Below are 17,653 nucleotides of genomic sequence, written 5' to 3'. Positions count from 1 at the left end.
AAAGATGATTCATTAAATGTATAACTAAACAATTTCAATTTTATAAATATTAATGGCTTTCATATATATGATATATAGTATATATACATTTATAAATGAGAAAAAGATGTTGATCAGGCTACAGGTATTATCTAATTAGGAAATTATAGGTTTAATGAGAAGCACCCTCACTCAAAAAGCTTAAAAGCTAGTCATGGCTCAGACACTGTGTACTTTATATATAAAGTTGAGCAAGTGGGATAACGTCTATAACTCAGTATTCTCACCTGTAAAATGGGATAATATTGCCTATCTTATCCACGTCCTAGAGTTTTGAGGATCAAATGCAATAATGAATGCTTTTAAAATTCCTGTACAATGGTAAGAAACCAGTGGTGTTACTTTCAATAATTATTTTTCTGAGAGGGCAGGTTCAGGAGCTCGACTGACTGGACTCAAATTATGGTCCCATTGGTTCCTACCTGTGTAACCTGGGGAAGTTACTTCTCTGCGCCTCAGTGCTTTATCTGTAGAACAAGGATAATTAAAACAAAACAAAAACCTACCTCAAAGGCCAGTAGTGTACATGCTTAGTACAGAGCAACCATCCAGCATAGTTTTAAATACCTGAGTACAAACACACATTCCAATTGTGTTGGCCAAGGCATCAATTGTCAATTTTAGAGATCATTACTAAGTTGTTCTCAAAAAAGGAAAGATACTAAAATAGAGTTTTCATCATCATCAGTAATATTTATTGAACCAGAGAGGAAAAAGGTCCTAGCTGAGTGCCTTATAGTGCATGCTGGATTCCACTACTCTCTTTATAGATACTATGGATGAAACAGAATGGGTTACGTCAGGTCAACACAAGGCATTCAAGAGACAGTTTTTCTTGTTTTTAATCTTGAAAACTTTTTCAACCTCCCAATCTTCTCAAATCTGCCTTTAAGCAGAGCAAAAGAATAAATGCAGTTAAAATGATGCCAGAGAGCTGGTGACAAGAAAAGGCTGGAACAGAGTAAATAGGTCAGGCAGCAGAGCCACCTGTGCGACCATCTGGAGACCAAGCCACCCTCTTGACTTGCCTGGACCATAGTGATAGCCTCCTAACTGGAAGTCTTCTTGCTGCTACTCTTGCCCTCCATTCTATACTCAGCAGCAAGGTTGAGTTTTTAAAACATAATTCACATTTCTTCCCTGCCCAAAGCCCTGATTTTGCACGTAGACCACGCAGCAAACACCATCCTTATGTCCTTCCCTTGAGCTCTCCCAGTGCTTCCGCCAGTGTCTGCCTTGGAAGGACCGTCCCCTGTGAGTGGAACATCCTTCCTGACTTCCACACGGGGACCCTCTTCTCATGATTCAGATCTCACCTCAGAGGCCCTCTCTGCACTTGCTCAAGTTCTGTGTCCCACGATACTTAGAGGTGCCTTCCTCATCTCCCACTAAGGAGCTGAGCCCCAGGAGGGTGGCGTCCTTGTTTGTCCTGCCCCCCCAGTTATCCCGAACAGAGAACAGTGCCTGGCACATAACAGGTAACTGATAAGTATTTGTTAATGACAGTCAAGATGATCCCAGTACGCTTCCCCTTCTCCTTCTACACACGGTGATTCTGGTTTTGACACTGCACGTGACTTTACACTTGGAAGTAGAAAAGGGAGCCAGATGTGGATTCTTATTCTTGTGGGACCTCGGACAGGTGCTATGGCTGTTCTAAACTTCAGCTCTCATATGAAAAGCAGGGATATTACTTGCCCTCCTTACCTCATGGGCGGTGAGGATTAGGTCATAAGTGCGAAAGCTCTTATGAACTGCAAAGCACTTCTCTTGCACTAGACCACGAGAGTGGAACTGCTCTTTTTAAAGATGATGAAAAACCTAGAAAAATTAATTGATAGCAAGGATTTGCCTACCACAGCAAGCTCGGAAGCACAAACGTTAAACGACGTGTAAATGCATCGATTTTACGGAGATAGAATATCAATACATTTAAGAGGGAATAGGTGTTGAACAACGTTGGGAAACTTTTTTTTTAAATGGATTTTTTTCTGTTTTTAGGTTTTTCTCTCCTACTTCTCATATTGCTTGGCCTTGAGGATGTTAAGCGAGCTCATAGCAGCCTTGTCTGTATGGTTTTCAGACCTTCCATCCAGTCTACACTCTACACTATGTGAACCACCTTCCAACTGAAGGCGGTTGGAAGATTATATTGCTTATAATCTTTGGTCCTCTATTTTTCACCTGGATAGAATTTTCTGAAATTCTGTTCCAACAATCAATGTCCCCAAGTTATTTTAAATTTCAATAATGACTACAAAACCATGTTAGAATGTAATGGAAATATCTTGACCTTTTAGGCATTTGGGGCTTTTCAGAGACAGCACAGTGGTCCCAGAATCCTCACTCTGGAGTGGGGTGCCCTGGCCTGGAGTCCCAGCTCTGACAGAGACTCAGATCAATCACTTGACTCCCTGGTGCTCAGTTCTTCCCCTTGAAATACAGGGCTAATAAAATTCTATCCCACAAGGGTGCTGGGAAGAGTCAATGAAAATCGTCTACATGCAATGCTTTACACACTGTATATGTTCAATAATAACTATTCTTTTCTTCAGAATTTTGCCTCATGTTCCTAGACTCAAATCAGTAAAACATTGTGTTTTCTCAGATACATTCTATATTTATCATTCAATAATTTAAACATCTGACTTACCAGAAGCATGAAAGAAACTAAGGTACAACCAGTTTTTACTGTATAATGATGTTATTTAACTTATACTGAAGAACACTGTCCCATACATGTGAACAATCAGTTTTACTATGGAATCTGAATTATACGAACTTGAAAATCTAAAAAAACGACTACCCCCAACTACCAGTTATTTAACTTTCCATTATATTACATCTGAGTCAGCATAATCTTTATTTCAAAATAGCATTTTTATTATATAAAAATGTAAAAATCCAGCAAAACCAGAAATACCGGATATATTTTCCTGGGCTTTCACATTTGTTGATTTTTATTCGCAATGCTTTTTCTCAATACAATTTACAACCTCATCCCCATTTGCAGTCTGATTATACAAGTGCTAAGTGGCAGAAAGGTCTAGAATAAATACACCGAAAAAGAGGCAAAGCTGTGAAACTAAGTTGCATGCAACAGGTCTATGAGGGGGGAAGTGTCTGGGAAATAAAACAGAGTAAGACAAAGTAATTGGAAAGTCTTAGCTCAAGTTCTTTTCAATCATCTTTGTCTTTCGCTCCATGTTTAAGGATGCGCGTGAACTCAATGTAATTGAAATTCCCCTTTTTGTCAATAGGTGCTTCTCTATACAGCTCATCCACTTCCTCATCTGTAAACCGATCTCCCATCGTGGTCAGCAGCTCTCGAAGGTAATCCTCCTGAATGGTGCCTGGAAGGCAGCAGAAAAAGGGGAGTTGCAAACACTTCCCGGCACTTGAATGATTTGGTTCTCAACTACGTCAATCTTACAAGATATTTCAGAACATACATATTTACCTGAACAATATAAAGCAATATATAACCATATCCTTATCTTTTCCTATTATTTTTAGAGTTCTTTATTAATATTAAATTAAATCATTTACAAAGTCAGTTAGTAGATCATACGCTTACAAAATTAATTTGAAGCGAGCATTTTCCAGAGGAGAAAAAAAATACCTTGTATTTCAGATATATTAAAAAAAAAAAAAGGCAGATACCCAGAACAAAAGGGCAGCGTTGCCAAGACCAAACGTGCACGAAGGACGGTGCAGTTTTAATAGGTAGCAAGGGGGAAGCAGGAAGGAGGATGCGAGGTGTATGTGAGGAGGCGATGCGCGTGGCTGAGCAGAGGGTTAACACAGAAGCAAAGGGGAAAACGAGAGAAATCAGAAAACGGAACAGCAGGGCTTTCTTCACACATTTTTAAATAATAAGGGAAAAAAACCGAAGATTTTAATTGTCCAAGTTAGTTAACTATACTTTTTGGTGAAACTTAAAGTTTCTTGAAGCAGTATATTGTCTAAGAAACACTATTTAAAAGAAAATTCTCCCTTTGGCTTCCAGGAAGCTCAGAACCAGATTCAAAGATTAACACCACAAACCGTGTAGCTTTATGACCTACCCTGTGTTCTAGCCATTCTTGGTCGACTGTCCTATCATAAATGATAGTTTCCCTCTACTCATTTTTAAAAATTTATATTTTGCTAATCTTTCTCATTCCCTAAAAAGTGTTTCACATAGTCTGGAATGAGGCTGGGCATAAACAAAGAGTGCTCACCAGTTGCTTCTTCATCAAAGCAAGCAAAAGCGTTTCTGATGACATCTTCTGGGTCTGTGCCATTCAGCTTCTCCCCAAACATGGTAAGGAACATGGTGAAGTTTATGGGCCCTGGAGCCTCATTCATCATGGCTTCGAGGTACGCATCGGTTGGATTCTTCCCTAGAAAATCGCACATTTTAACATTTAAGGACAAAGAACTCATTTCAATAAATAATTATTCTGTTATTGTTATGTTCCCCAACATATTTTTAAAAGTTACATCACCATCACACGAAACTAATATTTCAATTAACTTACATTAAGAACATTTAAAAAAGACAATTTTTAACAACATAAAAAAATCTTTGCTACATCATAAATAAAATGCATTCTGGGCTTAGGTTGAATACTGTCCATTCACTGATACTTCCTGCAACTTTTCCTTCACTATTTTTCATTAAAAATAAAACACACACATGAAACTATGAACCAGGTAATGCCACATTACTACATCTTGAATGCTGATAACATTAAAGACCCATCAGGGCATTTCAATACTGGTTGTTTAAAAAATCTAAATATTCATATTTCTAACTGCAGTAAGTTGCCTATAATTGGTATGCTTCAAACAATTTATTTATAAGTTGGTCATTTAAGCTGAAACTATTAGGTTGGTTTAGAACTGGGAGTTCATTTTATTTATTATTTAAAATTAATTAATTAATCAATCTGTTTATTATTTATTTATGGCTGCATTGGGTCTTCGTTGCTGCGCGTGGGCTTTCTCTAGTTGCGGCGAGCGGGGGCTACTCTTCGTTGTGGTGCGCAGGCTTCTCATTGCGGTGGCTTCTCTTGTTGCGGAGCACAGACTCTAGGCACGCGGGCTTCAGTAGTGTGGCACGTGGGCTCTAGAGTGCAGGTTCAGTAGTTGTGGTACATGAGCTTAGTTGCTCCGTGGCATGTGGGATCTTCTTGGACAAGGGCTCAAATCCGTGTCCCCTGCACTGGCAGGCGGATTCTCAACCACTGCACCACCAGGGAAGTCCCTGGGAGCTCATTTTAAACAATGTTATGTTCTACTTGGTTGTCAGACATATCCCCAGATGCTGTTTACTCATATTGCTGAAATATAGTCTTGTTTAGTATTGTTCATGATGGGAAACCTTAATCTCAGTTCCAACCAAGGACACTTCTCCCTCTTCTGGTATGGTGGTGAGGGAACTCCCCTGACCCTCCCTTCGAAGTTGGGAGAAATTCCCCTGGAATGGCCACATGTGGTGGGAGTAACAAAGAGTTCTCTTTGTCCTGGCATGTGTGAGGTCCACATGGTGCAGAAAAGCAGCACTGAACGAAGGGTCTGGAATAGTGGGTTTGAATCCCAGTTCTGCCACTGACTGTGTGCCCTGGGACAAGGTGGAAACTGTCTAGGGTTTAATGGTCTAGTTAAACTTGGTATCTGAAAGGTCCCTTCCAACATTAAGTTTGTATGATTCTCCATGAAAAGAGCATCCATGTCAGCATCTCACTATTATACCCAGCTAAGTGCTAATGACAGTCAAATCTAGAATTATGGTTCATATGTAAGTTTTACTCCCAGGAATTTGGGTGAAATTTAAGTGCCAAGTTGGCATCTGTCTTACTGCATTACAACCTTCACTCATTATACCTATTTGACATATCGATACAAAATTAGCCCAAAATTAATCTCAAGATTCTTCGAGTAAGTGAAAGTAGCTAAAAAGGACTACTTTTCTACCTCCAGATTTAACACGACTCTCTTGCAGCAATTTTTGGGGGTAAAAAGTGTAACCCAAAGGTGTCAAGAGAACATGGGTACGAAAAAGACACAGGGATTTAAAATGAATTGGCTTAGGCTTAAGCACCTATGGACCCATTCAAGGCATCTAATATAATTTGTTGATTTAAAAGGTAAATATGTATCTCTAAAGGCATGGCATTCCCCAAAATGGAAGCTCCCAAAAGTCTCTTACTCTACCATCACTCATTCATCCAACAAAAATTAACTGAGCATCTACTAGGACCAGGGGATAGGCTTGAGTGTTTGATCTTTGTAATACAACTCAGGCCCTCAATTCTCCTCGGTGGCCTTCTTCAGTAGTGACCTGCTCCCCAAAGGACACTTAGTACTTAGCTATTCAGAGTGTGGAAAACACTGGGACCCACCCCACCTGCAAGTCAACAAGTCAGATCAGTATCTTGACTCAACTCTCACTTTGAATAAAGGCCATGTTGCAAGACTCAACTCTCACTCTGAATAAAGGCAATGTTGCAAAATGTTAACAGCTCGTGAATCTGAGTAAAGGATGGATGCGTGTTCATTACACCGTTCTTTCAACTTTTTATAGGCTTAAAAAATTTCAAAATAACACACTAGGAGAAAAAAATAACAGAGATGAACAAAATCATGTGGTTACTAAAAAGAAAAAAGTAACAAAATTCTCTCTCTTTGTCCTCTGGCCCTTGAACTGCCCTTTCTGGCTCATGGTCAGGCACAGAAACGTTAGAGTGCAGAGCCTACCTGTGGGCCATCCCTGACTTGTGCCCCCTTCCCTGCCCATCATTCTGGCCTATCAAGAACCCCCTGACTTGATACTCCTTTCTTCCAACTGTAAAATCAGTGCCAATTCAGGCAGGACATGGAGGACTTTCCCCTCTTTCCTTAAGATCAAAATAACAAAATCATATAAGGAACAGTAGATTAACGCCGACATAGCCAGAATGACAAAGGGCAGTTTATGTTTGCTTTAAATCCTGTATCTTTAAATGAAATATTGCCATTTGCAGCAACATGGATGGGTCTAGAGATTATCATACTAAGTGAAGTAAGTCAGGCAGGCAAAGACAAATGTTACATATCACTTGTATGTGGAATCTAAAAAAAAAATTATAAATCAACTTATTTACAAAACAGAAACAGACTCACAGACATAGAAAACAAACTTATGGTTACCAAAGGGGAAAGGTGTGGGGGGAGGGATAAAGTAGGGGTTTGGGATTAACAGATACACACCACTATACAAAAAACAGATAAACAACAGGATTTACTGCATAGCACAAGTAACTATACTTAATATCTTGTAATAAATCTACAGTGGAAAAGAATCTGAAGCTGTACACCTGAAACTAACACAATATTGTAAATCAACTATAGCTAAATAAATGTGTAAAAATAAATCGATAAATCTTCTATCTTTACATTTTATTTTAATTATAAAAAATATATATAAATTGTGGAAGCCCCCTTCCCTGTGTTCCCTTTTTTTAGGAGCACTGCCCTTCCTCCCTGAGATGGTCGTTATCACTTATGACCGTCACCTCTGTCATATAACCTGTCCTCAACTTTTATTACTTAATACATTATATTATTGTCCACACTTTTTGTTTAAGATTCTGGTATCTTGCCATCTAGTCGTCCCCTGGCTTTTCACCTTGTAGACCTATCATATTTAGCTAACAGGAACGGAAGCCTGCCTAGCCACAGTGGCAGCCAGGCCCCCACCCCCGAAGGCATATCCTCTTATGACGGGCCAAGCCTCAGTATGGTGCCTCCTACCCAACATCTCTCAAGAGGCCTTTGAGACCAGGAGATTAATATCTGTACATCACACAAAAAATAATTCATAAAACGCTAATTATTTTGGGGAAGCAGGAATATTAAGAACATAAAAGTCTACCTAGAGAAGCAAGCATATCATGCAAGTCTTCCTTGTCGATGAAACCATCTCTGTTCTGATCGATCATGTTGAAGGCCTCCTTGAACTCCTGAATCTGTGACTGGTCAAACATGGCGAACACGTTGGAGGTTGCGCGCTGGGGGCGCTTCTTGGTCTTGGTCTTTGCCTTTTTGCTAGACATGGTGGCGGTTTAATCCTAGAGTTAAAAAGGAACATAAAGCAAAACAGAATGCATAAAAACATAAAGCAAAAAAAAAAGAATTCACAACACCTAAAGTTAGTGAGAAAAAATATTTCAATGTATTGTAGAATTATTACTTTATTTGGGTGGGAATATACATATAAACTTTATTTCCAATGTCACAATTAAACAGCTAGGACAAAAGCAGTTTTGAAGAAACAGAATAGAAATTATTGATGTGGCTTCATCCCAAACTTCACGAACCTCATTTTTATTAAATGTGAATGAGTTTTAAAGCACATAGCAATAGATCGCATTTACCGAGTGCTACTATGTGCCAAGCACTGTTATGAGGGCAGGGTGCTCCCCTAAAGAGAAAGGCTCCAAAGCGGACATCTTACTTTCACGAGGATTGTCCCATTTAACCCTCACAACAATCCTATGCAGTAGGTACACCTTTTAACTTCATTTTACTACCAATATTGCATAACCTCTCTGAGCCTTGGTTTCTTCCAAAAAATGGTCTGAAAACCAGGGAACCTCACTCGACCCTCAGTTTTACAGCGAAACACAATATCTACTCTAATGCAAGTGAGAATTAAATGAGATAACATATGCAAAGAGACTAGTATAGTTACTATAAGGTACATGTTCAAAAGGCTCTCATTCTAAAAAAACATCAATGGGACTTCCCTGGTGGTCCAGTGGATGAGACTCTGCACTCCCAATGCAGAGGGCCCAGGTTCGATCCCTGGTCAGGGAACTAGATACCACACGCATGCCGCAACTAAGAAATCTGCATGCTGCAACTAAAGATCCAGCGTACCCCAACTAAATATCCCACATGCCACAACTAAGACCCAGTGCAGCCAAAATAAATAAATAAATATATATTTTTAAAAAAAATCATCAAAATGTATCTTTAGTCTTGTATCCCTTCTAGCTACATCCTCATTTCCCCTTTCCCTTGATAAAACTTTTAGAATAGTACTCTACTACTCAACTCTCTCCATTTTCTCATCTTCCCCATCACTTCTCAATTCTCCGTAATACACCTTTAGTGGTGGCCCGATACTCTACTGAAAGCCACCAATGTTTTAAATGTCAAAAAGAATGGACACTTCTCATTCCTTTTTTTTTTGGGCCACCACGTGGCTTGCAGGATCTTAGTTTCCCAACCGGGGACTGAACCCGGGCCCTGGCTGTGAAAGCTCCGAGTCCCAACCACTGACCGCCAGGGAATTCCCTTCTCATTCCATTTTTATTTGCAGTTTTAAATGATGTAAATAAATACAACACAAAAATACTCCTGGCTTTGGAATCAGAAAAATCTTGAGTCTGAATCTCAGCTTCACTATTTCTTGAAAACCCACGGACACCAGAATAATTGTTTGCTCCACTGTCGTTCGTATTCAATGTTCACAACTGCCCTATGAGGTAGGTAATACCTAGGTTAAAAAAAAAAAAAAAATCAATGGCCCTTGTAAGAGAGGTGTGGCCTCTGTCCTCAGCTCCTGGGAGGTAATCTCTAAGCTCTTATAATGTTCTGCCTGGTATATCTGGGGTCTTGGGTCACACCAGAGAGTCTAACAACGTGATTTATCATGGGGGCTCTGGGTGAGGTGTTAATCAGCTTGGCCTCTAGAGGAACTGGAGACTGAAGTCAGCCTAGGAGTGGGGACAGTATCTAGGGGACAGAGCCGCAGTAAAAACTATGGCTATGAAGGGTCAAGCGAGCTCTCTGGCAGGCCATGCTCCATGCTCACCGCCACGCCTTGCTGCCAGGAGAGGTCAACACTGCCCATGGAAATGACCACTGGAAGCTAAGCATTTGGAATTCTCCTGGACTCCATACCACGAGTCTCTTCCCTTGGTTGACTTTAATCTGAATCCTTTTACTGCAGTAAACCATAACCATAGGTGTAACAGCTTTCAGTGAGTTCTGTAAGTTCTAGCGAATTACTGAACCTGAGGGTCGTCTTGGGGAACGAAACTTGGAATTGGTGTCAGAAATGAGGGTGGCCTTGGGGACTGTTCTCTAACTCTGCAGCCTCGCAGTGTGAAAGCAGGTGACTGGTGAGGGCAGTGGCTGGGCAAGGGAATTCTGGACCTGGGTCTCCGGGACTTTCGGTCTTGGACTTTTAACCTACATTGTTTTAGTTTGTTTGCAGTTTTTTTTTGTTTTTTGCAGTACACAGGCCTCTCACTGTTGTGGCCTCTCCCATTGCGGAGCACAGGCTCCGGACACGCAGGCTCAGCCGGCCCAGCAGCTCCGCAGCATGTGGGATCTTCCCAGACGCGGGCACGAACCCGTGTCCCCTGCATCAGCAGGTGGACTCTCAACCACTGCGCCACCAGGGAAGCCCTGTTTGCAGTTTTGAAGCATGTCAGCCTTAGAGTCCTTACTTCAACATTTCAACTCCCTCCCCTCCGGGCATACAAGGCCTGAGTAAATGTTAATTTCTTCTCCTTCCTGTAACTAGCTAGTCATGTGACCTTAGTTATATTGAAGGTTCAATCGGAGACAGAATGTGGTCCACTAGCAAGGCACTTGACTCTGCTTTAATTCTTCCTCACATTCCAAAACTGCTGGATTAAAATTCTTTCGCATGCTAAAAATTCTATGATTCTATTTCTTCAAGATTCAAAAGATATAAAAGACAGTAGATCTGAAGCCAAGAATTAGTTCTCTCCCTCAGTATCAGTAAACTATGTCCGCAATAGTCATTTAGAAAAACCTCCCAAAGAGAAAATCTTTATTTTTAAAAAATAATCAGTTGTTTCATGCAAACGCTACAGCTAACCCAAAAGTATATTCTATTTAAACATTTTTAAAACTTAGTTGGAGTTCTCCAAGAAGCTGATGCCAAGAAGAGACTGCACATGCAAGGATCTTTATTACGGAAAATGCCTGGGAGCGAGAATGAGGAGGTAACCCAGTAAGGCTAGAAAAGCCATTATACCGTGAGCAAGTCTGAGCCGCCACTCAAAACCTGTTACAGAGCAGGTATGGCTCAATGAAATGACACCATGATCTCTTTAAAAAGAAAAACAGTTTACATTTTCTCTGTACTTCATTTAAAACCAGTGCACATTTATATTTGTATATAAATATACAAAGTACATACAGAAAATATCAACTGATAATAAAACCTCAGCTGAAAAGTGAGGCAAGGTTGTTGCAAAACAGTCAATCTAAAGAGAACTCTGGCGCCCAAAGAAACTACCACCCTCTCTGTCCTTACCTTCTGAGATAAGTATCTTGGCTTTCTCCACTTTCTCACTTCCCACTCATCACAATCTGGCTTTCTCTTCTCTATTTGCAAGTGCTTTCCAATTGTCAAATCTGGTCTAAGTCTCCTTGGACCATTCTGCTATATTTGACACCATTTTATCCCTCTTCTCTTCAGGCCTCAACAACTCTTGGCCTTGATGAACTGTAACAGTAGAAATGAACTGTCCCAATGGAACGAGAGCCCAAGGTTCCCAGCCTTTAAAACTTTACACTCTAACAAGGGAGACTCCTGAAGATGACATTTAGTTTCAGTAAAATGCTGTATTTGACTCAGTGACACCAACCTCCTCTCAGTTCTATTTCTATGCCTGGTCCTCCTCCATTTTCTTGTTAGGCTCTTATCTTCTCCACTCACTTCAATATTCACGTTTCCGAGTATTCTCACAGTCCATGGCTTATTAAATTCTTTTCACTCTGTGTTCCTTGGATGATCTCATCGGCTCTCACTGTTCTGACAACACCTATGACTCCCACGTCTGTATCCTCAGGGCTGACCCTTCCCTTGAGCTGTGGAATCAAACAGCCAATTGTGCTTGTGAAAGGCACCCATTTTGATATCCCAGACATTCAGAATCAACATGTTAGAAACAAAATTCATTATCTTCCCCTCCTAAACTTTCTCAACTTTCTGTTTCCTGTCAGTTAATGGCACCGTCATTTACGCCCTCACCAAGCCAGAAACATGCAAGTCATCCCCGACTCATCCCTCTCACTGATGAACCAAGCCTGCCTCTTAAATATTCATCAGACTTGCTCATCTTCCTCATTCTTCTGCCACCACCCTATGCTGGGCCCTCATCACCTCTTTGTGTAGAATATTTCATTGACCAACTAACCAACCTCCTTGCTTTTTGGTCCCCTCTAGACTATCCTTTATCTTCCAGCCAGAGGTGTGTAAAACATGAATACGACCATATCATTCCCTTTTGAGAAACTGTCGGCTCTCCACTGCCTATAGGCCAAAGTACAAGTTCCTGAGCATGGCACACACACCTTTCCCTGCTCTAGGATGACCTTTCAGCCTCATCGCTAGCCATTCTCTGCTTTGTACTTTTCCTTCAGCAACACCAAACTATTGGTACTAGTATGTGCCCAAGGCACCATGCAGTTTAACTCATGTATTTGTTCTCGCTATTTTTCTAGCCCCCAAATGCCTTTGGACCAGAGAGAATTAAAAGTCTACTCAACTTATGGCTACTACCATTTGCTGAGTGACTCCTATGCTAGGTACTCGGGTGCACTAAATTCAACATGCCTGCTTTACACATGGAGGAACTAAATATCAAAATATGTTATTAAACAACTTGCCCAAGGTCACCTGGTGGCAGAGCTAGAATGCAACTCCATTTGTTAAAGGTGATTTTACCTATATATTTTTTTACCTCATACAATTCTGCTAGTTATTTTTTTTACCACAAAAAATTTCTTAAACTTTCAGTACTTACCAATATAGTCCAACACTGATTTCTGAGCAGCTACTTTCCTCTAAATTTAATTCCTAGTGAAACTCTGTTTTCAAATAAATTCAAACTATGCTGGGGAAACCAATGTATAGACTAGAAGTGCACAGTGGAATGGGAAGAAAATAAGATATGAATGGCCCTCCCTGCAACCGTGCAATTGGGTTTATCACATGGCAGTATTTCCTATCAGTCATGGCTTTGGTTTGGGTAAAGGCTTGAAATCTTTACGTACGACTGTGAAATTACTACTTGACCTATAAATATTAAAGGAAAAAAACCCACCAAACCCCATAGTTACAAAAAATATCCATTTAGAACATAGCATATAAGGTAACGAATAAGCCTTAACGGGAATAAACAAAAGTCTTACTTCCTCTTCAAAATTTTTATTTCATTATTTTTGTATATTTCTGATATAGAGTGAACTAAAGGTTATATGTAGTATTTTTAGAGGTTAAAGAAGGGCAGGGATATAGGAATACCGGTATTATAGGTAGTTGTGGTGTCAACATATTTAGGTCATAATCTAAATTTTTGCAAAATCACCTGCTATACTGATGTGCAAATCAAAACATGGGCACTATAATCATTAATAAGCAGAAACTGCTCATCCAGCCTATATGGCTTTATTGGAAGCCTGGAAAAGATGCTCATGGAGCATATTCTGTTAGCTACCTAGGAAACATCTAAGTCAGCTAGGTGCTGCTACCACATGGCGGGTAAATATGGCTCTCACAACAGTTAACCTCTGGTTTCAATCTTGGCAACATTAGAATCATCTTGGAAGTTTTTTTTTTTTTTTTTAAGTCTTTGTTACAATATTGCTTCTGTTTTTTATGTTTTTTGGACAGGAGGCACGTGGGATCTTAGCTCCTGACCAGGGGTTGAACCCACACCCCCTGCATTGGAAGGCGAAGTCTCAACCACTGGACTGCCAGGGAAAGTCCCATCTTGGAAGTTTTTAAAAAGTGATGTCCAGGTCCTGGTCTAGTACAACTGAAACTGAATGTCTACAGGTGAAGTCTATGAATCTGTATTTTTAAAATGCAGCAGGTGATTCCAATATATAGTGACGGTTGAGAACCACTGAGATAAACACTTAGAAGGCACTGACCGTGGTTCTGAGTTCTTGGCTGATGCCTTGTAATAACAGATTAATAACAGAAAAACAAACACACCGTTTATTAACACGTATACCTCATGTACACATGGGGAGATACCCAGGGAAAATCCAACTCTCAGAGGTGGCTTAGAACTCTGGCTTAAATATCATCTTCAGCTGAAGCCAAAAGAAGAAAGGCATGTGTGAAGGGGAGAGGCTAGGTGTGGAAGGTTAAAAGCACAGTATAAACAAGGGTAAGGCTTCTCTTGTAGATTTAAGTCACGGCCTTCTCCATTAGGAGTCTAAAGTTGTCTCCAGAGAGTAACCTTTGTCCTGCCTGGTAGAGAGGGAAAGAAGAACACCTCTGTAAATGTGTGTCCTGCTTTTAGGCACATTGGGGGAGGGCAAAGAGCCTTTCTTGTGTCTGCTTTCTTCTCAATTGCCTTCAGCTCAAAATAATCTTCATGCCAAAGTGGCATATCTTGGGGTGGCATATTCTGCCACCCTTCATAACTAATAGGATATTCTGAAAATGATGGAGTGCGACTCTGTCATAATATTGTAGATGTTGCCGGTTCTACCATGCTCTCTCTCGGATCACTCAATCTGGGGAAAGCCAGCACCAGGTCTACAGGGTACTATACACAACTCCACGGAGAGGTCCATGTGGCAGGGAACTGAGGCCTCCTGCCAACAGCCAGCACCAACTTGCCAGCCAGGTGAGTCAGCCATCTTGGAGGTGGATCCTCTTTCAAATGACTGCAAACCCAGCTGACATCTGGACTGCAACTCCAGGAGATCCTGAGCCAGACCAGAGCTGCCCAGCTAAGCTGCCCTGCAATTCCTGACCCTCAGAAGCTCTTTATTGTTTTCTTAAGGTGTTAAGTTTGGGGGTAATTTGTTATATAGCTACAGAAAACTAATAAAGCCGTTGTGTTTCCTTGGCATCTTTAATATTCAATAGGGCAATGCCTTTATTTCAGAATTATAGCCAAAGAATTTTTAAAACCTCAAAGGGGCCACAGCCAAGTTTGCACTGGGTAGGGAAATTTTCTATTCCTGGTTAGCAAATTTTAATTCTTTTATTCGATTTCTCTCCAAGTTCTGTGGGTTCCTCTTTTAAGTGCAACAGTCACCCCTTCTTCAACATTCCCATCACCCCCTGGATATGACTCTGCAAAATATGGCTTTTCTCTATGGTTTACCCATGGTTCAGCATAAACTCCACTGGACCCTCCCCAAGAAATCCATAACAAAAAGTACCTGGAACAAAGAGTACTAATAAGAGTGCTAAATATGTGCTAGGCACTGGTCTAAGCATTTCATATGTATTAATATATGTAATTCTCACAACTTATTACATAGGCACTGTTATTATCCCCATTTCTCAAATGAAAAATTAGGGCAAAGAGAAAAAATAATCTGTCTACAGCCACAGCTAGAAAAACGTAGAGCTTAGATGCAGGATCATACTCAGGAAGTCTAGCCCAGAGCTTGCACCACTAGCTCCGAACATCCTGCATGTAGGTGGCAGAATTTCTCCACCATGAAAATGTGGAGAGCTGGTTGGGGGTAAGAAGCAAAGCCACCACATCTAAAGTGCGTAACGGGGAAGAAAGACCCCAAAGCTGCCGGCAATGAAAATCATCCCTAGATATATGCTGTCTTCGAATCTTGGGAGAGGGACAACCGGCTCCATTTAGGGGATCCCAGTCCTTTTATCTTTCCTAAGCCCAGCAACCCTCACCTGGGACCTGTCCTTCAGAAGCTGCAGTTCCTCTTGTCCACACTGAGTCTCATTAAAGCATAAATGCGTCTCGAGTAGGTCATCACAGAAGCTGTTTTATTCAACAGAGCCAGAACAAACAAGAAGCCGTGCACTTAACCATGAGGAACGTCCACCTAATGCTCAGAGAAAATGGGTGGCAGCAGGTGAACCCCTCAAGTGACCTTGGGCAAATTATCTCACCTCGCTGGGTTTCAATTATAAATCGAAAGATAACCTACAAGTTTCTTTTGAATTCTAAAATGCTACAATTCTTTTCTTACCAAAGGACCACTGCAAATCCGTCCGAAACCAAGGCTGCCAAACTAATCCTCTAAACACCCCTTTCTTCATCTCACTCCCTTAGTGAAGAATCCAAAATGACTCCCGAATGTCTCTTACATAATCTTTCATTTCTCATCAAGTTTGCAAGACATCCGTGAAACGGCCCCACTGATCTACCTATTTCCAACTATTATTCATTACAGTTCTGTTCCGTTCGGGCTGGTCTCCTTTTCACACGACACAATTCACACCTTTTGAGCTTTTGGTCTTGTTACCTCCTACCACAGATACAGCCTGAAATACTAAGTTCTCCCCACCAGGGCTAAGTCCAAGGCCTTCAATGAGGTCACGATTCTCTTTTTCAGAAAACCTTTCCTGATTTTTGCTATTTGTCCTCTTCTTCAGTCAGCACGAATGAAGTAAATCTTTACAAGATGCAAGGTGCTGCGAAGAGTCACAACTCCCTTGGAAATCGTTACATTTAGCCGGTATCAACTCGGCGCTCCGGGCAAGAACCACGCACCAGCGGACCCCTGTGCCCCCAAAGCATCCAGCCCTGTGGGCTAAGCAGACACCCAAACCCACGGACCGGGCCGGCGGGGAGCGGGGCTGCGGCCGCCGAGGCGCCAGGTGTGTGAAGCCGTCGGGTGACGCAGCGCAGGGGACAGGCCGACTCAGCCAGCAGGGCAGTTCCCCAGCCCGGTTCCATCTGCCCCAGCCTCCCGTACCCTCGACGTCTAGGGCCGGGCTGGCCGCGGCCGGACCTCCTCGCCAACCTTCCCTGCCCCACCGACAGGTCCCGCAGTCCCCGCCCCGCCCCGCCCGCCCGCCTCCGGCCGGCCGGCACGCTGGCCGGGGTCTGGCGGCGGCGAGAGGTCGGAGGGGCGGGGCACCGGGGCGGCCCCAGGTGTGTCGCGCGCGGGGGGCGAACGCCACTCACCGCGGCCGGACACCAGCACCAGAAGCCGGACTGCCTGCTCGAGACGAACGAGGCGAAGAACGCGGAACTGCAGCTGGGATGCAGCGTTAGAGCGGCGACACCCGCACTTCCTGCCTCGGGAGGCGGACCGGAAGTCGCACCGGAAGTCGAGGCGGGATCCAACCCCGGGTGGAGGGATGCGCTGCGGTTCTCGCTCCGCTCGAGGCCGAGTCCACCTTGTCCGCCCGGGTGCGAGGCTGGGGCCGACGACCACGGCTTGGGTTTTCGTGGTGTTTCTCGGGCCGTGCGGTCTGAGGCAGGCGCAGCGCGGCCGGGGCGCCGCGGCCCGCTCACCTCCCCGCTTTCCTCCCCCGCCGCTCGCGGCGTGTCCCGCGGCCCTTCCGCATTCCCGGGCCGGCTAGGAGCCGGCCTGGAATTTGACCCGGCTGGGCGGGCGCGAGCCCTCGAGGTTTGGGGGTCTGCGGGCGCCGCCCACCCAGGGCTGCCCGAGTTAGCAGGTAAAAGTAGACCTCACCTGGTTACACTTGAACTTCAGATAAAACGAGCAATTTTTTAGGTTCCGTCCCGCGCCACACTGGGGAAGGTAAGAGGGCTGCGGCCGAGCGGTCTCCGCCTGCTTTACAGACTGCACGCCCAGACCGAGTTCTATCATTTACCTCTGCCCCTCCTGTTTTACCCCTCAG

The 17,653-nt window shown here is 42.7% G+C and overlaps 1 protein-coding gene across 2 annotated transcripts; it reads right to left on the bottom strand.

Moving 5' to 3' along the window:
• LOC307196742 (myosin regulatory light chain 12B) lies at nucleotides 1-17,127 on the bottom strand. Of its 2 annotated transcripts, none has more exons than XM_079942026.1 (4): nucleotides 16,971-17,127; nucleotides 7,940-8,135; nucleotides 4,263-4,424; nucleotides 1-3,392 (listed from the first exon to the last, which is right to left on the bottom strand). In XM_079942026.1, the coding sequence occupies exons 2-4, from the start codon at nucleotides 8,118-8,120 to the stop codon at nucleotides 3,220-3,222; spliced, it is 516 nt and encodes a 171-aa protein (XP_079798152.1). In that variant the 5' UTR covers nucleotides 8,121-8,135; nucleotides 16,971-17,127; the 3' UTR covers nucleotides 1-3,219. The 2 variants fall into 2 exon arrangements, with proteins under 2 accessions (XP_079798152.1, XP_079798153.1); XM_079942027.1 differs by lacking the exon at nucleotides 16,971-17,127 and adding an exon at nucleotides 11,700-11,893.
• Between the last annotated feature and the right edge of the window lie 526 nt (nucleotides 17,128-17,653).

Source organism: Stenella coeruleoalba, assembly GCF_951394435.1.
Source record: "Stenella coeruleoalba genome assembly, chromosome: 14".
In the NCBI taxonomy this organism is placed as follows: domain Eukaryota; kingdom Metazoa; phylum Chordata; class Mammalia; order Artiodactyla; family Delphinidae; genus Stenella; species Stenella coeruleoalba.
The sequence above is the reverse complement of the archived record's forward strand: the minus strand, read 5'-3'. Positions and strand labels throughout refer to the sequence as shown.